Genomic DNA, 20509 nt, shown 5'->3' with positions numbered 1-20509 from the left:
CAAGCCATTGATTACTATCCTCTGAGCCCAATGCTCCAGCCAGTTTTCTATCCACCTTACAATCCATTCATCCAGCCTGTACTTCCTTAGCATGCCTGTGAGAATTCCATGGGAGACCATATATAAAACCTTGCTAAAATAAAGGTATACCACATCCACTCGTCTCCCCATGTCCACAAAGCCAGTCATGTCATCATAGAAGGCCCTTGGTGAATCCATGCTGACTTCCTAATCATCTTCTCCTCCTCCAAGTGCTTAGAAATGGATTCCTTGAGGATCTGCTCTGCAATTTTCTCAGGGACTGAGATGAGGCTGACTGATCTGTAGTTCCCTGGATCTGCCTTTTTCCCTTTCTTAAATAACATCATTCCAAACTCTCCTACATGCTGCACTTGAAAGGGATTTTCTTCCAACCCCTACTATGTAGAACTACATAGGTCCACTGTTGCCAAGGCCCTTCTGTGCAATGGAGGATCTGAAACTTAATTGATATTGCTCAGAAAAAAATTAATTTAATAATGACCATTTTGTAGTTTATCTACACAAATGTATATTATCCCACTCGTGAAATCACCAATGCCTTTGGCTACAGATTGTGGTGAACAGCATAGTTCAGGATTATCTTTACCTTTGAAAGGACTTGGACTCCTCTGCTGTTTGGTATCACGTGTCCATAGTTTTGATGGGAGATACAAAACAGCTGAGGTTATAAGAACCAGAACACGTGAACTTCAGCTCTTATTCAGAACTATTTGCTATTTTCCAAGTTTCATCCTAATAAAGTGATCTAGGTAAAGCAAAAAAGCTCAGAGCTTCTTTAATATCTCCTCATGCACTAAAACTGAGACACAGAACCCACTGAGAGGGAGGGAGCTTGCTTCAATGACTGCCCCATCCTGGTTGATGCCATCACTCCAATTCTGTGTCAGAATGTCTTTGTTTCTATAAGTAAAAACTGCTGCACTCAAGGGGCATGTCCCCATGAACACACGTGAAGGGGCACGCGTTTCCCATGGAACAAATAGAAGCAGCACATATTTGTGCTGCTCTTTGTGCCCATATGACCCTGCACGCACGTGGCAAAGGGACCCAGGTGGGGTAAGGGAGGCTGGGGTCAGCAGCTATGCTGGCCCCAGCAGCCTTACCTGGGGGCCTTCCGGCCCCCCCCCCCCCCCCCGGGCCCCGGCCCGCCAGCCACAGCATGTCTCTGGCTGGCCAGGTTCCATTTTCCCTGCTGCCATGTGCGCCGTGCTGTTTTTCGCAGCTTTTTTTTTTTTACATCAAGATAACTGCCGTATTGCAAATTACCAGCATGGTGCACAGGTGCATGTGCGTCACGTGCAGTTTGTGGTGCCTCAAACAGCTTTGAGGTTCTGCAAACCACATGTGCATGCTCATGGGGACGTACCAAAGGGGCACATCCAGATGAGTGAAAACATATGTTTTGTGGTGCCTCAAAGGCTTTTGAGGCATTGTAAAATGCACGCAGCGTATCTAATCTGGTATTGAAAAAAATGGGGTGATGCGCATGGTGGCAGTGTGCGCCACCCAAAACTGGAGTCTGGCCAGCCAGAGCCACACTCCAGCTGCCAGCCAGGCTCCACACACCTAGATTGCCATCGCCACAGCCCAGGGAGGCCCCTAGGCTCCCAGGTAAGGCTAATGGGGCCAGCTCAGGTGCCAGGTGCCCAGCCTCCCCCTACCCCACCTGGGGTAATTTGCTGGGTGCCAGGACATGAGTGCAGGGGTGTTCCCTGGGGACAAGTAGCAGCAGCACAACTATGTGCCACTGCTATTTGTCCTTGGGTAACGCACATGTGCACTCATTTGGACGTACCCAAGAAGGCTACTTTTCGGGGATGCTTGGTACTCACTGCTCTAACAGGAGTGAAATGGAAATGAGGGTGCTCCTCACCTCTTCCCAGGCCTTGAGTGCTACAATTGTGGCCATAAGCAACCTGTAAAAATAATCTATCGGTGCTGATGGTGTGCAGAAAGAAAATAACACAGTATTTAGATCAGTGTACAAGTAAAACTACTGGAAGGCCATCTACTTTATTTTCCATCATAAACTCCACATAAAATGACAGCACATTCAAAAACAGGAGAAATGAGTATGCATGAACAATATGAATCACTGTGATAAATGGGTGTGACTCCCACTCTATGTTGATGCAATTTATGATTTTTTTTTGTTCCATGCTAACAAATAAATCAGGTGGAAATGGAACACACCCAGATGCAAAAGGGCATTCTGAATTCCTGAGCTTTCTGGCAGTCCAACTCTGAAGAACCCAAGCACCACCACAAGTCTATGTGGGTCAGATTTTCTTCTGTCCAGAAGATCACACTTCTGCTGTACCTTCTATAAGAGTTTTTTATGAAACCTGTAATAGGACCCAGGTCAAAGAAACAACGAAGGACTGCATTTTCAGTTCATTCCTTAACCTGCTCCCCCTACACTTAGGGGAATTGTCCTAATCTAGGTGAGCACCAGAGAACAGAGTACCAGGAGTGTTCCCCAACTCCCCTCTTACCTTTGCATCTCTGTGTAGCTAATGCGTACAGTCTTCTTTGACAGAATATGCAATATTAGTGACTCCATGAGATCTAAATACCTAAAATATGTTTAGAGGGGGATTTCTTTTCCTACTGAATGTGTCAGTGGAGTGGTACTAGATGATCAAACTAGCAGAGTTGCTGCTCTAGAGTGTTCTTACTTTGAACCTGTGCAAAAAATACTGGCTGAATCAACTGGAACTAATGGACTGTTATTAGTTATCCTAACTTCAATCGCAGAAAAAATAATGGAATGATTAATTTGGGACTCCTCCAATAAAGAATCGGAAGCAAAAATACAGCTGATTCCAGACAACGTGGTTCCTTAGAAGGTGTTGTCAAACAAGCATTTAGGATAATTAACAGGGTACACACCAGACCAGGGAACAACCTATAGCCTGCAGAAAGAATGCAGCCTCCAGAGCGTTTGGATCCACCCTGCATAGTCATGGCCCCAGTGGCATTCAGCAACAGGGGTTGCCTACACTACACCATACTGCAGCAGGGTACCCAGGGCTTCAGCTAAGAGAGAGGTTTCCCTATGCTGTGCCACAGTCAGGAGGCAAAAGGAAAGGATGGAATGTGTCAAGTCCTAGTGTTCGCCCACCTCAGACCCAAGCTGGGTCATTCTAGTCCCCTGCCAGAAAACATCATCAACCCCTGCAGATTAAGAACTGTCTCACTGACAAATCTCAAAATACAGTTGTAATGGGGAGAGATCTGTAAACAGAACTGTTGGTAGTTGGGTTCCTCAAGGATCAGTTCCAGGTCCAACATTATTCAGCATTTTCACAAATGATCTAGAAGATATTCTGGAATTTTTAAAACAAGATTAGTTCTCCTTCTAAAATATAAGATTTAATCCAGTTTCTGGGAAAAATTCTACAACCTGCATATGTTGGAGGTCAGACTGGATTGTCTAAGGGTCCCTTCTGGCCAGAGTCTATGAATCTGTGAACCTAAGTTTCCTCTAGGGCTCCTTTTGCAATACAACCCTGCTATACAGGCCACAGTCTGACCTACACTTAGGCAATCAGAATGCAGATGTTGTAATTGTACATGCAGCCTGTGATCTGTGTATGCACCTGAGAGTTCTTTCACATGCAAATAGATATGTCAGGAAATATTAATAGAGCAACTAAAGAACATGTTTACAAATTGACCCTAAGTGTCCAGGACTAATCACTAGACAGATGGTTAACTGATTACTTCAAATGGCTAATTGAATTGATGGGATCTTACAGCAGAATTAAAAGCAAGAAAAGTGTTCCTATGTCAAGATAGGGAACACACAGAAAGATCTGTAACATAAGATTAATAACACAGTAAACACCAGTGTATTTAAAGCAGTAAAAATAGCCTGGATGCTCACATCAAACTCTTCAGAGTATTTTCATGGGCATTCAAGTGCTCTAGTGTATCTTACATATGCTCAGAGTGCTAAGAGCTTTCTGTCCTGGAAACAGGCATCATGTTCACTGTCAACAGTGCCTTGACCAATGAGATACTAGAAAGTACCTGAGGTGACCAATTTACTGAAAGCCTCAGAGACAATTAATAGGCACAGCCTGTAACCTAACTTCCTGGAAAAGATGACTGGACATAAAATCCAGGCTTCAGAAGATCTCAGTAGAAGCATGGCTCAGCAGTTTCCAAAATGCTGTAGAACCAGATGAGAGTAAATCTTGATAATTCACAAGCCTTGCAAACAACCACTCCCTCCTTGTCAAGCCAAAACAAACACACCTTTCTGAAATAACTTTGAATGTGTTTACTTTCTGGCAAAGATTAAGTGATAGATTGGTAATTGCATCTCTTTCAACGCGCTCTTCTGTCTATATGAAACTATTCCTTCCAGAGCAGGCCTGAGGGAAAACAGTGCCCTCAGCTAACTTGTATTTTGGCATCCCCTTCCCACCTCCAAGTCAGTGGCACTGCTACAGGCACTGCTGCTGTATAAGGGCAAGGTGGGTAGACTGGAGCAGGAGCCCACCCTGCAGGTGCCCGGCCCGGCTCCTCCTGAATAGTGGTTGGAAGCAGGGGGCAGGCTGGGCAGGACTGGGCTGTGCTGGGCACCACTCCTGCCTGGGACAGAAAATTAGCCAACACAGGCCAGGCAGGGCAGGGCAGGGCAGGGCAGGGGAAGAGGACCAATATGTAGTTGTATGCACCTTATTTTTCATTATGAAAGGCATTATGTACTCAAAAACTCCTGATCACTCAAATAATGGTCTAGTTGTATTTACAACAACTTGCAGAACTGGGCAACTTTTTGTAATTTTTTAGTTGCTCTTGATACAAAGTTCAAAATGTGCAACAGGTTCTCCCGGTAGCTATAACGAGTGCCTGGCGCAAAAGTATTATACAGTCTCCATTAATCAAATATGGCAAGAGTGAGGAATTGAACACCAGGCTTGCTTTTACTTCCTGTAATTTTTTTTTAAACACTCCCTTATATTTTGGCCCTTTATTGGTCTATTTCTTGTAAATTCCTGTACAAGTTTCCAGACTCTCTCTCATGTTCCTTTTTTATCTTTATCGGGGTTAGCAATGTTTTTGGACAGGGTGCCAAAAACACCCTTGATCTCAATTTGTAAAATGTTGGTGTGCCAGGGACAGATGGCAGAAAAGCCCCAAGAGGCCTGATCCTTGTTGTGGTAGTGCAGCCCTGGCCCCTTCCCCACCATCTGCCTCAAGGCACACATGCCAAGCAAAAGGCCTTCACGTGCCATGCTCTGGTACCCACGTGGGGAGTTGCTTACTCCTGATCTATACCTTTTGCCTCTGCAGTAGGGCTGGCAAAGAAAAAGCTCAGCCCTGCATCCTTAGGCTGAGATTCCTGACTGAGTGTTCCACAAGAAAGAACATTTTGCCCTTAGTCTTTTTAGCCATCTCAAGTAAACGAAAACCTCAAATGCGGCATGGAAGCTTTTCTTGCAACACACCTCACATGAACTTAATTTTGTATCCACTGACAACACACATGTTTCCATTAACCCCTAAAGTTTCTGGATGGTGGGCAACTTTTCTGATTAAGGATTGCAGCACTCCTACTACTCTGCTGTTCTTACAGTCACAGGGCTAATATTCTTGAACTTATAGTGCATGACATTAGGAAAGATATTCTACCTAAGTGCCATGCTACCATATCTTCTCATACTTCTAAACACTTTGGTCACTTGCTGCCAGCTGACATACTGAATTAAGTGCTAGTTCCTCCCATCAGCCAGGACAGAGGCAGTTGTATAAATCTCTACACCCCTACTAACCAGATCCTCCTATTCTTCTAGCACCTATCTTCCCCTATCTACAGCCTCCACTCCACCTGCCATTGCTCTCTTTCCATCATACACTCAATCAGGGTTCAGCAAAGCATCTTCTTCAGCTCCACTCTTCACACTCTACCTCTGCCTCATTAGCTTTCCATCTCGCACTGATTTCCACTCTACCATCCCACTCCTGAATTATTAAAATGTTTATAATGAAGGAGACAACTTTTCATAATAATTTTTTCCTTCATACAGTTCAACTTGGATCTGTTCTTTCAACATCTTCTGGTCAATAAGAAAAAGAGGATTTATCAGGTGGCATTTCATACAGTCTTAACTGCACGTATCATGTATAATACACTGTCACTGAATTATGTACTTGCTCTACATTTAGAAGAGTTAACGATAAATATAGTAACACAAATGTTTTGGGCAGCCTACTCAGTGACAATCTATGTGTTTCTGTACTTAAGTCAGTGATATCCTCAGCTGTGAACTACTTGATTTTCTGGGTACATACATGCTACCTTGTAAACACTTCTACCCTTACTAGTTAAGGTACTCATACTGCTTCCATTGAAGCCAATGAAACATTTCCCACTGATTTCAATAAAAGCAGCAGTAGGGTTCTGAAAGGTGCTTAGCAGCCACCATTCCCATTGACTTGCATGAGAATGGAGGATGGCTTTCTAGCTCTGCATCCTGATTCACCAATTGTGAGGCTGGTTTTTAATTTGCTGGAGCCAGAAACAGGAATAAAGTTCTGGGGAGATGCCTAAAACAGTTTTGTTTGTTTTACAGAAGAAGCCTGAGCCAAATTAAGCTCCACCCTTTTTGCTGCCAGTAGCAACTAGCAGAAGGGGTTTATTATTGTTTGTAATATTTAAATGGCTTATTAAACATTTTGGGCAGATTTTTATCTTCTTTTGAGTTTCACAGGGCTGCAACTGGGAGCAGAATGAGCACCCTGGAACTGGTTTCATTCCCTGACCCTGATCTGCCCAGTGTTAGACTAAGGCCATGGATGGAAGTTACATTTACAGCATTACAAACTCCTTTGTAGTGCTACAAAAGTCAGTCAGACAGATGTGCACACCCTTTGGATTGCTACAGAACTAGCAAAGAACCCACAAATGCTGTGTGTGCATGTGTGTGTGGCTTTAAACATAATATGATATTAAGGAAAAATATTTATGTACACTTATCCCATGACATTTATTTATGTCAGGATTATACATCCTCAAAAAAGAGGATGATGGAAGCCCATTGTTTAAACCACAGCAGCATTGTTAACCAAATACCTTGGCTAATAATAAATACTTGTCAATGGCCAGGGTCAGTGCTTCTCTTGTGCTACTAAATGTATCACCATAGTAAGCACAATGAACAATCCAAAATACAAGTCTTTAAAAGAAAACGTTTGCCAAATATGCTCCTTGTATACCACAATTACAATAATAGATTGACAGTTTGCATACAAATACCTTCATAAATAAATCTGTTAGTACCATGGACAGGTGATATTCTGAAGATATCTAGTGGATAATGCACTGGACTGAGACTCAAGGGACCAGAGTTCAATTCCTGTTTTTTTTCACAGACCTTCTACATGACATTGGAAAAGATACTTAATTTCCCTTGTTCTTAGGTAGTACTTTCTTACCTATCAAGGGGTTTGTAAAGATAAAATGACTTAATCATTGTAATGTGCTCAGATACCTCAGTAAATAGAGGCTTTTGCACTTAACAGGCCTCTGGTTTCTAACTAATACTGGATTGCTTGAAAAAAAAAAATACTTGATACTGAAAACTCGTACTTGATTGCATAGTACAATCCATAACATTTCTCAATATTTTGCAGTAAATAAGCCAATCTGCAAGAATATGCTGTCTAAAAATACAAAATAAACATAACATCCCAACCAGCAACCCTTGTATTCAAGGGATGGCTAAGGGGCTTTCCTTCTGTGATAGAGTTCATTCCAGTCTCTGGTCACATCATACTGCTAAACCATGTTTACTGACTGGCCCTTGCTCAAACATACTCACAAAGCAGCTTATTTATATCTGAAGTGCTCCCAACTGCACCAAATGGTAAGTACAGTTACAAACACACTTTCCTGCCTCATGAAGTATCAGCCCCAAATTAATGTGCTTTCTTTGTCTGTAAGTTTTGCTAACCCCTAGTAACATTTGGACCTAAGAGTGCCACTTTACTAGCAGCAACATGAACAATGTATTAAAATATCTATAAAAAAGGAGAAATGTTATTAGGGCCTTATCAGGGTTGTTCAGTTTCTTCTCCCTCTGTCAGTCCTATAAAGTGACGTAGGGGGGTGTTATCTGCAGGAGATAAGAACTAGAATTGGACTTCCAGAGAAAACTGTTGATGAAATGGCCTGTTCCCACCAAATAGTAACATCAGTTTATTCTAAGACAGTGGTCAACAACTCAGAGCCATGGGTGGGATGTGGCTCTCAGAGCTGCTGGGACTGGCCCACAAAGCCGGAAGGAAGGCTTTGTTTCTGCCCTCACTTCTGCTGAAGCTGGGCATCAAAGAGCTGCACTGGGTCTGAGCAGCTGGAAGCAGCAATCACATCACTGCCACTTCTCCCCACCCCCTGCATCCCGGCTGCACCACAGGCTCAGCTTCCAGCTGGTGAGGAACTGAACTGGGGCTGGGCAGCTTCCAGCTACACACACATTGCAGCTGTGAGTGGAGGGAAGAGAGGAAAAAGCAGCAGTGCAGATGCAGCATCTAGCTCTCCAGCTCCAATGCAGCTCCCCATCAGCTGGAAGCTGTGCTCAGGCAGAAACTCGGGAACAGGAGGCTAGGAGAAGTGGTGCCAATGCATCTACCAGCTGCCTAGCCCTGGCATGGGCACAAGCAAACCCCCTTTGCTGCTGACATGCTGTGGAAGCCACCCCACCCACACCAGGCAGAAACCAGGTCGTTCCAACCCACAGCATGAAAAAGCTTCCAGCCCCTCTTCTAAGCTATAGTTTGTCCCCAGACTATTGGATACTTTTTCTGAAAACCTGTATATAAGGGAACTGTTGCTGAAATGGGCCCTGTTACATGGCAGAGTAACAGAAGTCAAGAGACCCTGTTACTTTAAGACTCCTTTCTAAGAAGGAAAGAACAGCAGGCTGAGGCTGCAATTTGCTGTGTACAGCTGAGCTAGGGCCAGGTACATGAGAGTAGCAGCCAAGGGAAGGCCAAGATAGTGGCTACAGGGTTTCAAGTGCATCACAGTAGGCAAAAAGGCAAAGCACAAGGCAGGGAGGAGAACAATGACTGTGGCTCAGCTGAGCAAATTGCAGGGAAATGTGCAGAGAGCTGAGGGGACACACCTGTGGCTGGTCAGAAAAGCACATGACCAAAACAGATGGAGCCCAGGGAAATATAAGCTGAGCTCCAGAACAGTCACTCTAGTCTAGATCCTGAAAAGGAAGGAGGTCTTGTTAGCATTACCTACTGCAGCATGGAAGCTGCAGACCTAAAGAAATACCTGGAAGGGAGCCAGCTGATTAGGATAAGGTTCCTGTGGTAGTATAGAGCAGTGGCTCTCAACCTCTGTAGAGTTTAGACAATGCTTGTTAGGACTTGAGGCACTGTTTAGACAATGCTAACTCTTCTTTTTCACCTTTTACTATGATAAAAGAATAGAATAATTCTTCTGTTCCAAAGATCAAAACAGGTCAGAATGTTTTTAACTCTACAACTTATGTGAAATCTGTTTATCTTCTGAACTGTGTTTGTACACTTAACAATGCTAACTAACGTTCTATGGCACCCTTGAAAGGATCTCCAGGCACTGCAGGGTGCTGAAGCACCCTGGTTGAAACATTATTGATACAGTATATGGTTAGAGACTACTTTGGTTTGGAACTTTTTCTGGTTTAACTGGTGGCTTGGAAATGACTATCAAGGGTGGATTGCAGGCCACACTACAGGGTACCTGTGGCACTCTACATTTTGAGCTCTGCCCCATGCAGAAGCACAAAGTAGGCTGAGGCCAGAATCGGGAGGTTAAGGCTGTGACAGCTACAGTCAGAAACAAGGTTGAGTGGGGGGGCTGAAACCAAGATGAGACCAAGGCTGGAGGGCTAACAGAGGCAGCTATCCTGCTGGGGACAGGGGCCTGGTGGGCTGAATGAGTATATGTGAAGATGGGGCCAAAAGGGCCTTCTACATAAAGGTAGAGTAAAACCTGTAAGGTATAGGTGTGGCTATGGGGGAAGCTGCAGTCTATGATTAGGGGTGAAGACCCAGATAGCTACACAAAGGGATGGGTACCCTGAGAGGCAGCTGGTCTAAGCACAGGGTAGTGCTACTGAGGCACCAGGTGGTTTAGCCCGGGGCTTGAAAAACATATTGGGAAAAACAAGTGACTGAGGCCAAACACGAAGAAAGCACCCCAAGGCTTTCTTTGAGTCTCCAAAGGCAAGCTCCCAAATCTATCGGTCATCAAAAATGTGGCAGCTGAAAAGGAGGCAGTAGGCTTGGGAGGTCAAAGTCTGCAGGGAAGGACAAATTCAGTTGCCAGAGGGAGCCATGGTTGTTGTCTTCAAGGGCCAGGAAAGGGGGTGTAAGCAAGTCAGTGAGCCTATTGTCTTCCAGGCTGGCCTTGCTGGGGGGGGGTGCTCCTCAGCTAGTTACTTTTAAGATGGGTTGGTGAGCGTGCTGACTTTCAGTCTGACTTTGCCTTGGGGGCAAAGTCTGCTGGAGCTACATTCAAGGAACTGGCTGAGTAAGCAAGTCTTACTCAAACCAACTGAAACTTGTAGCCCTTCTCTGGGCCCTGAGAGGCCCTTTTGCTCTGGCCCCTTCCTAGTATCAAGCTTATCTATGTTCCAGTCAGCCTTCTGCCCACAGACCACTTCTTCCCCCTAGCTCAACTCTCCCTGTTCTCCCCTCTGGGGTTTTAACTGCCAGTGAAGTACTCAAAGTAGTTAATTTCCTGCAGTTCGACTGTTACAACATGGCTTTTTGCTCCCACTTAAAGGGCCAGCCCACCTTGTTACAAAGGCAATGGAAAGAAATTCTAAAATCAAACTGTTATTAACCTAGTGACTTAACTGACTTAACCCAAACTTGAGCAGTGTATAGATATCACTACATATAGAAAGTCAGAGAGGACCAGCAACTGGCATGACAATCAAAGTCTGCTTATTGTCTTTCAGTTTAAGTATATATCCACTGGCTACACTTCAAGTGGTCTTCTTTTTATATTTTAAGGCCAAATTCTGCACCTAGGTATTTCCCACAATTCTATTTAATCCATTAGATGAAACACTCTAGCTCTTACGTTGAACTCTGGCTGAAGTTATTAAGATGTGTGACTACACATCTGGGACATAAGGCCCAGTCCTCTGCCCTATTCTAGTTCTGGCATTGCTGAGTCTGAGCAAAGCAGCTAGAAATCTGCCCTAAATGGAAAAACTAAGATTTTTTTCCCAGGAAATTCTCTCCAGAGATGCTACAAGTCTAGGCCTGTGCGAAGTGCCTAGTATTTGCTTCGGATTCGGCAGATTCAGGAGCCAGTGATTCAATTCAGTGATTCAAATCACTGTCCCAAAGTGATTCAGCCAAATCCAATTCAGAGATTTGGCTGCAGCCCAATCTCTGAATTGGCCCCATCACCTGCCCACTCTCAATGGCTGCCCCACCTGTTCTTCCAGCTCTCTTAAAAAAAAAAAAAAAAAAAAAAAAAGCCTGTATTCACTGGCTGCTGCCCAGGGGGGGCGATACCTGCTGCCCCACTGCATGGGTGGCTATGAGCCTCCTAGCTTCCCCCCATGGCTGCCCTGCCAACCCCACCTCCTGGCCCTTTAAAATAAAAATAAAAAAGCCTTGATTCACTAGCTGCTTCTCCCTACTGCCCCGCACTGCATGGGGGGTTCTGCTACAAGCCCCCAGAAGCCCTGAGGCCGCTGCAACAGCCGGTGAGTCAGGGAGGGTTTTGGTTTTTTAAAGGGCTGGGAGCTGGGATAGGGGAGGGGGGCTGGGAGAGCGTGCGGGGGTCAGGGGGCTCGTGGCAGAGCTCCCCACGTGGCATGGGGCAGTGGGAGGCAGTGGGGATTGCCCCTCTGCCTGGCAGCAGCCAGTGAATGCAGGCTTTTTCTTAAAGAGCTGGGAGCTGGAGCCAGGCAGAGCAGCCATGATGGGGCTGTGAGACTGGGTGGGGGGCAGGGGATGGGGCCTGCCAGCTGTCCCCCCATGGTCCCCTCTCCCTTACTTACCAGCATGGAGTCCAGGTCCAGCTGCCTGTTGCAGCCAGCAGGGACAGCCCGAATCGCTAAAGCTCTGCGAGTGTTTTCTGAATCGATTTGGAGAGCTTTGAATCGATTCAGACCTTTTACTTGGTCTCCTGATTTGATTTGGATTTGGATATTTGGCCGCTGCATCAGGCCGAATCTCCTCCGAATCCAATCAGCACTCGAAGCTTCGCACAGCCCTACAAGTCACTACAGCTGGCTCTACTCCCTAGCCTATTTGCATATCTGAAGTTCAGAGAGGAATGGGGAAGTGTGCCACCAGCAGAGTGTAGAGGAGTTTACCAGATTCTCCACTGGCACAGTAGCTGGCTCCAGCCAAATTAAATTGCAGGAGCTGTGTCTGCTCTTGCCTAGCCAAGGATTATGGGTATCTGAAGGTAGCAAAGAGTTCATCTGCACTAGCAGCAAAGTTCATGCAGTTGATCTGATGGCCAGACTCTGGACTCAATCATTTGAATGGCCTGATTCCCTAGAGCAGGAAAAAATATTTCTGAACTGGGGCAATACTTGACCATGTCATACCTCAGTGAAGACAAGGCTGAAATTTAAGAAGTCTTTGGCCATAGTTTAAAATATTTTTTTAATGAAGTATAAGTCATGGTTTTGAATGTTTTACTTGTTTTATTAAACACAAGAAACATTTTCAGTATTTTTCTGAATTTGTAGTCTTTCCTGTAAGTAGGAAAGAACAGTTCCTCTTTTCACAACTGCAGATAAAGATCTGACCTAACATATTTGCAACATTTAAGAACTATTTCTAGCCTTTGCCATCAGTGTGCTTCCTTCCAACCAGAGCTGAGGTTTTTTTTAAGATTAAATAATAACTACGAAAGGCATAACATTGCTTCTCTGGAATTTTGCTCTTCTAAATTCTCAAGCTAAAAGCAAAGGTTGGATTTGACTTCTTTTTTAGCAATCATTTCAGCAATCTAGACAGGATGCAGCTAACTGCAGTACATTTTTAGGCATATCTGCACTAGCTTTAAAATAGCCATTTTCAGCACTGATAGTGGCCTCCCTACCTATACCAGCTTGGAGCTCAAAGAATCCTGACTGCTCAAATGTTTATCCAGGATCTGAGACAAGTTTTAGTCAATGCCAAGTTCTGGGCTGCCATGGTTAGATTGCAACTTGTGTCAAATATAGCTAATTTAAAGCTGACCTGACAGAGTCTATATTACGTTTTTACTTTCAATCAGGGAGGTTTCATAGATTTCATAGACATCAGGGCTGGAAGGGACCTCGGAAGATCATCGAGTCCAGCCCCCCGCCCAAAGGGCAGGAAGTCAGCGGGGGTCATAGAACCCAAGCAAGATAAGCATCCAGTTTCATCTTGAAGGTGTTCAATGAAGGCACTTGACCCACCGCCGGTGGCTCGGACAGTAAAGAAGTTCTTCCTTATGTCCAGCCTGAAACGATCTTGAAGTAGTTTGTGACCATTTGACCTCGTCATCCCTTGGGGCGCTCTGGTGAACAAACGTTCCCCCAGATGCTGGTGGTCACCCCTGATAAACTTGTAGGTGGCCATCAGATCACCCCTGAGCCTGCGCTTTTTCAGGCTAAAGAGCCCCAGGGCTCTCAGCCTGTCATCGTAGGGTCTGCTTCCCTGACCTCTGATCATGCGTGTGGCTCTTCTCTGGACTCTCTCAAGCTTCTCCACATCCTTTTTGAATTGTGGAGCCCAAAACTGGACACAGTACTGCAGCTGCAGCCTCACTAAGGCCGAGTACAGGGGGAGAATGATGTCCCGGGATTTGCTTGAGAAGCATCTATGGATGCAAGCCAGCGTTTTGGTCGCTTTACTAGCCGCCGCATCGCATTGCAGGCTCATGTTCATCTTGTGGTCAATGATGACCCCCAAGTCTCTTTCTTCCATAGTGCTAGCCAACATAGCACTGCTGAGCCTATAAGGATGCTGCGGGTTTTTTTTCCCAAGGTGGAGAACCTTGCATTTATCGGCGTTGAACACCATCAGATTCTTGTCCGCCCACTTGCTGAGCCTGTCCAGGTCAGCCTGGATAACCTGCCTGTCTTCTGGTGTGGATGCTTTGCCCCAAAGTTTGGTGTCATTGGCAAACTTGGCCAGTCCGCTTCTGACTCTAGTGTCCATATCATTAATGAAGATGTTGAACAGTATGGGTCCAAGGACAGAGCCTTGGGGGACCCCACTGGTCACAGGACACCACGATGAGTGACTTCCATCGATTACTACCCTCTGGGTCCGACCCCGGAGCCAATTTTCCAGCCAGTGGATCGTGGGGGACCCAAGGCGACAATTGGCCAGTTTCTCCAAGAGGCGATCATGGGACACCAGATCGAAGGCTTTTTTGAAGTCAAGATATATGACATCAATCATCAAGGTTAGGATAGACTCTTTCCACCCCCTTTCTAAACACCATTGATCTAACAATCAAATTGTGAATGAAATCAGTTCATGATTCAGAACCATCAGGGACTGCATTTTAAAGACCTAATCTAATGGCAGTTTTTTCTTTTAATTCTACTGAGCTTGGACCTGTAATGTTGAGAACTGTATTTCTGATAACTTTTTGAGTCAGGTCTGCATTCCCTGCATATTCATTCATACCTATTGACTTCAGCAACAAAAATATGTTTACTAAGTAAAGTACTTATTTCTGATGCTATGGATCCCAGCTCTGGGAGACTCAGCTGGATTCCATGCTATTGTGGGCAGAACTGGTTTGCTGAATCTCTGTTAAATTGTGAGGACATGCAAGCCAGAAAGGAATCTACTTTTTTATTTCAAAGTGTGCTCAAATTTACAGGACTGAAAACTAGAAAACTGGTTGTGATTTCTTGCCACCTTGCTTTAAATAACAAATTTTCCTGCCATAAAATGCTGCTGAACAAAACATAATTTCAACTGTGATTCGACATCTAAACAGAAAGCAATAATGTGGAGGGAAGATCTACAGCTTAAAGTTTTATTCAAAGGATAGTGCATGCAATAGTGCATCGTCCCCTACTACTTCTACTATACTTCACTGAAGCCCTTGATATAAAGGGGCCTTTGCTGTTACTATTACTTAGTAGCACCTGGTATGTTCACAGAACAAGGCACACATTCATTATCTCTGTGAAACAGAATGGCAGGAAATACATGTTATCTTTCCCATATTACAAACCGGAAGCCTGAGACAAAGGCATATATCTAGGGCACCTAATTCCACAAAGTTGCAATACACAGCACAAATGGATTTTTGTCCTTCAATTTACTTATTAAAGAAGTAGAGACATTATACTTTGTCTTATTAATGTTCCCACAGTATTTTTAATGAGAACGTTATAGGACCTGATTCTTCACTGCTTCCTCTCAGAAGGCAGTCACAACAAAAGGAAACAGATGGCTTCAGAACCATTATGCCTTCTGGATCTTAGCGAGTTTTATGTTGGCTCCCAGCAGAAATTAGAGAAGATATAAAGGTTTCTGCTCCAACCCAGTGACTGGTTTAATTCACAGTAGCCCTACTGAGGCTGTATTATCCTCACAATTCTGAGGTGTAGGACAGACTGTTTTGCCTTGCCAGGACCCAAACACATGCCTACACCGCCGGCTGCAAGGGAAGACAAAGCCCTATCCCACTCATGCACTGGAGATGCATCCAAGCAGCCGCTGCCCTATTTCTAAACACAAAGAGCAATATAGAGGCCATAGAGGAGGGCCTAGAGGGAAATTATTTATTACATATAGCTTTTCAATACCAGCTTAAATTTATAACCAAAAATGAGCTCTGCTGAAATGTGGTCTTCCACAAAAGTGAATCTGAATTAACTGTTAAAGTGATGTAATTAGGCTGTGTCAAACTTGCTGTGTGGAGTCTAACAGAACTTTAAAAAGCCGTTATTTGATTTAGTAACTTCATTTCCAAAATAACCAAAACTATCAGATTAAAGTTACGTCCTCTCTGAATAAGACCATCTACATGGGAGTTTAATTCAGTTTAAAAATCATGCCTTTCATTAATTTAGATTAACTTTCATGAATGGCCATTTGTAGACACACCCCAAGAAGACAGCCTGCAATCCATATCTGGAATGTGTCACATCTATAATTCAGAGGATTTGTTAATGCTACGAACTGGAGTGGAAAACTCTATCCCAAAAATAGATTGTCCCAATAAACACTTTCATACTTACCTTTCTCACATTATAAAAGTCCCGATGGGGATTACTCTTCAGTTCTTTGAATTCAGACATGTCATTTAACATCTCGTGTAAACTGAATTTAGATTCTAAAAAATTCAGCCTTCGATGGCAATATGTTTTTCTGCGGGGAAAAAAAGATTATTCTGTAATTAAATTAAATTAAAAAGAATTAAAACATACAGAATAAGTTGTTTGCCTAGTAAAAACAGAAATGAGATTACCCATATCTTCTTTCCTATTTTTTTTTTTTTTTTATAAATATTAAATGTTAAGAAACTTCAACATGGTCTAAACCTATCACTTTCAAAGCTTGCAGATCTTTGGGAAAGCTTATATTCAGATTAAACAGAACAAATCTGATGAAATATACTACCCTTCAGAAGCTGGGGACACTCAAAAGAGTATAGGCAAGATTTCAACAGGCTACATCGATTAAGTATTAAAAAACAATGCTCAATGAGCTGTGGTTTAGCAAAAGTAGTAAATGGCAGGAAGGCAGTGGCTGGGAACAGGGAAACAGTGTGATGTAGAAAATTCATTAGACAAGGTTAACGAAAAGAGTTTACTTTAGTTGGTCTCTGTTGACAAAGGGTAGGAATCAGACTGGAAGAGCCTAATTATAAGTAGGCATACCATTTTTCCACTGAGTAAATAGGAATTTATATGCACCTCAACAAGTAGTTTGGGATGTTTGTCTCTCCCATGGCTGTCTAACTGGTGGCTTATGAGCTGTATGGTCCCCAGGCTTCCCCTGACTGCTGTTCCCCTCAATGCTCTGGCTGCTGCTGCAGCTGGAGTCTCCAGGCTCCCCCATCCTCTGGCTTTTGTTTCTTGCCTCTGCCCAGGTGACAAGGCAGAACAGGACACCATGGCTCAGTGCAGCTGCAGTGCTTGGGGAGCTCACAATGCAGTGTAATGGGGGAGTCAACAACCAAGGAGGTGAGAGGAGGCCACCCATCCACCTGAGCAGTGCAGCAGTAGTTGGGCCACCTGCCCACATGGTGCCAGGAGAGCTTTCAACTGGGAAGATGAAGGTAGGAATCAATGGCCCTTACTGGTGCCCCTGCAGTGTGGAACTCCTGCTGGTTTGGCCATATGGTGCATTGTTCCCAGACACTATGGAGTTAAACAGACTGGGTATAACAGTCCATTTAAAAAAAGGTTGCTCTGTGACTATGCAAAGGAGGCATACAGGGGGTCGGACTTGATGATCCGTCAAAGTCCCTTCCAACCCTACAACTATGAAACTACGAGGCACAAACAATAGGCAGATTTAACTTCACAGCTGAACAAGACAGAAGCAAAATTCAACATCCTGCCTGCAATCAGACACCATCAATTAACAAGCCTGCTTCTGCCTATTGTTTGTGCCTCCTTTGCATACTCACAGAGCAACCTTTTTTTAAATGGACTGTTATACCCAGGGGATCTCTACCATCTTTCAACTCCCCTGTGCAAGATGAAGTCTCATTTCTATCTGGGAGAACTTTTACAATCTTTGAATTCTCCTTTGCCTGAGGAAGGGTGTTTGGGCCCAAAAACTTGCAAAGAGAGAACATTTTTTGATACTATTTAGTTGGTCTAATAAAAGTTATGACCTCTACCACAAGAGTTTTGTTTGTCTATGATTTGCATCTTAATTTATGAGTGATGTAACCTTCCTTCTAGGACCAGGTTGTCCAACTCAAGTCTCATAGGCCACAAGGGGCTAATATGCAGCCCCTATACTCCAGTCCATTCACCACTCCCTCCAACCACTCCAGCTGCTGTTACCCCTGTCCCCCACCACCCCCAGATCTCTGGGCTCCCCTTCCTCCAGCTGCCACTTGCTGGCCCCACCTGGGTACAGGCCAGAGCATCACACATGACTCAAGGAGCCCATAGCTTAGCAGGCCAGGAGACCCTGCTCAGCATGGGGAGCATCCATGGCTCAGCAGGGTGCCACTGGTGTCAGTGTAGCATGGGGCCTGTGCAATGTCTAGCCCATGCAGGTGCAGCCCCCAGCAACTCCAAAGCTGGACAGCCCTGATCTAGAGAATGTGATGGCTGTAAGAGAGGCAAAGCATTTGAGAGGATAACCCAAATGGTTCCTTTGTTCCAGAGTCCCTGACTAGGACTTCTTAGAGTTGCACTGGATGGAGATCTCCTCTTTATTTGGGGCTGAGACATTTTGAGTCTATCATCCTATAATGCTACCCTGCTTCCTGACTAAAGACTGGTAAGTGTAATAGTTAATTTAAAAAAAAAAAAGCACACAACCTTGGTTCATTAATTGAAAGAAAAAGCTAATGCTAGTTGGACAGTCATGATGATACTCAAGTTTTAATTCCCACACCTCAAAAGGTTTGGGTCAGATTAGGCTCGAATCTTGTTGGGGGAGGAGAGAGGAAAAGCATATTGGGAAACGTACGTTGGACCATCTGCAATGAGAGCAAGAACATGGCTGAGGTCAAGCGTGTAGGTCTCCAGGTCAGGATACGGCAAGCTCTGAGGCTCGTTCAGTCCCATCATTTCTTTGTTGTCATAAACAAATGGAATGCCTCCTTTCATCTTGACAACATAATCCAAGTTGTCTGGAGCATCATCAAGGTTATAAGGATCTTCTAGTTCTTTTGGGGGAGGATGGAAATCTGTGAAGCAAGGTTGATGGCACAACAGGTATCTTAAGAAAAAGGTAACCTATTCAAAAAATAATTACAGCAGGGACATTAAATTCTAACAGCTAATATATCTATTAAAGCCACACAATCATAGAAAAGTAGGGCTGAAAAGGACCTTAGGAGGTCATCTAGTACAACCCCCTGCTCAAGGCAGTATCATCCCTATCCAAACTATCCTAGATATGTGTTTGTCTAATCCAGGGGTGGCCAAGATACAGCCAGTGGACCAGCCCTGTATACCACTTTGGGCCCACAGGGCTGGACCAATTGGGCACTGCCAATCTAACCTGTTCTTAAAACTACATTAACCACATTGTTGAATGAGACACCTTGATCCCAAACACTAAGAACACCCTAACCTGCTACAGGGGAAGTATGAAGAAGAGGGCACTATCAATGTCTTATCATTACAAGGACAGAAGTAGTTTGTTAATACACTCAAGAGACTCACAGCAAAAGAACATTCCCCCCCCACCCAGCTAAAGAGGAAGGCAAAACCTCCCACAGTCCCTGCCATTCTGACTGTTGGGTAAAATCCCTTCCTGATCCCAAATGTGGCCATTGGTCTGACCTTGAGCAGAGGAGTAAAACCCTCTAACCAGGAACCTCTGGGTTTTTTTAGGTTCCAGCAGGAACATCAGCAGATTCCAGTCAAAGTCCCCATCCTTGGCTGCAGCTAATACCCAGTGCTTCTGAGGAAGATTAAAATAAATACTCCTGATATCTATAGCAACAGGAAGGGGAAAAAATCTTTCTGGGCTTCATATGGCAACCAGAAAAGCCTAGAAGCATGGGAAAAACCAAATACCTCCACTCTTTTCTGCAACCTGGGCACAGCAAACACAAGTCCACACATCACATGCCTTAACCGGAGAGCCAAAACTCCCCGTTCACTATCCATGCTGGTGCTGGCTACAAAAGATCTATAGTCACGGTCCAGGTGGCATTTTTTAAGTTACTACAGTTTCTATCATTTACTCTAGTATCATAGTTTAAGGGTTCACTGATCCACTATGTAACTATTCCATGTATCACTATGATCATAGTGCAGTAGGCACATTAAAGTTTCTGCAACCAGTTCAGACAAGACCTTGCCTAAAAGTACTACTGAGATCTCTGCCTAATAAGATACTTGCTCCATCTCCCTGGCCATTATTCCCCTTTCACTTTCTGACTTGCTGTGGTGGTTTTATAAATGATATTTCAAAACCAGTAAAATCAGCACTTTATATAGTAAAATATTAGTAAAAAAAGAACCAAGTATATTATCATTCCTTGAAGTTACGTTGGATAAGTAGTAATCCCTGATCTGTTGCCTGCCCTATTTTCTTCAGAATTAAAAAATTAGGAAGTATTAGGGATGTAGTGGAAGGGACTTTTCTAGTGGTGCTTCTAGCCCCATTTTACAGCTCCTTAAGTTTAAATAATTTGGATGAGGATCAGAGCTCAATCCACTTTCTAGAGCTCAAAACATGACCATTTGTTAATTAGATGGGCAATAACTTCTCCTGCATCTTGTTGTTGTAACTGGCAAAAAACAGATTGCAATCTTGCTTATTCTTGACTTCTGCC

At 44.2% G+C, this 20509-nt stretch overlaps 1 protein-coding gene and 1 long non-coding RNA gene across 8 annotated transcripts in view; one reads left to right on the top strand and one right to left on the bottom strand.

Moving 5' to 3' along the window:
• The window catches only part of LOC102375190, a 38927-nt gene extending 27492 nt beyond the window's left edge, over positions 1–11435 (top strand). The window contains exon 4 of the long non-coding RNA XR_323117.2: positions 2219–11435. This is a non-coding gene — a long non-coding RNA (uncharacterized LOC102375190). The remainder of the gene's footprint in view (positions 1–2218) is intronic.
• Positions 1–20509, bottom strand: part of AMPD3 (adenosine monophosphate deaminase 3) — a 68548-nt gene that overhangs the window by 38280 nt on the left and 9759 nt on the right. For 6 of the 7 annotated variants that reach the window (XM_006017675.3, XM_025196718.1, XM_025196713.1 and 3 more), the window contains exons 5-6: positions 18688–18907; positions 16269–16398 (exon numbers count right to left, since the gene is read on the bottom strand). In XM_006017675.3, coding sequence (XP_006017737.1) covers positions 16269–16398; positions 18688–18907 — 350 coding nt within the window. The remainder of the gene's footprint in view (positions 1–16268; positions 16399–18687; positions 18908–20509) is intronic. The other variant, XM_025196714.1, reaches the window with a different exon arrangement.

The sequence above is a fragment of the Alligator sinensis genome, unplaced genomic scaffold (genome assembly GCF_000455745.1).
Source record: "Alligator sinensis unplaced genomic scaffold, ASM45574v1 scaffold755_2, whole genome shotgun sequence".
Classification (NCBI taxonomy): Eukaryota; Metazoa; Chordata; order Crocodylia; family Alligatoridae; genus Alligator; species Alligator sinensis.
Note: the sequence above shows the minus strand (reverse complement) of the source record. Positions and strands in the feature narration are given on the sequence as shown.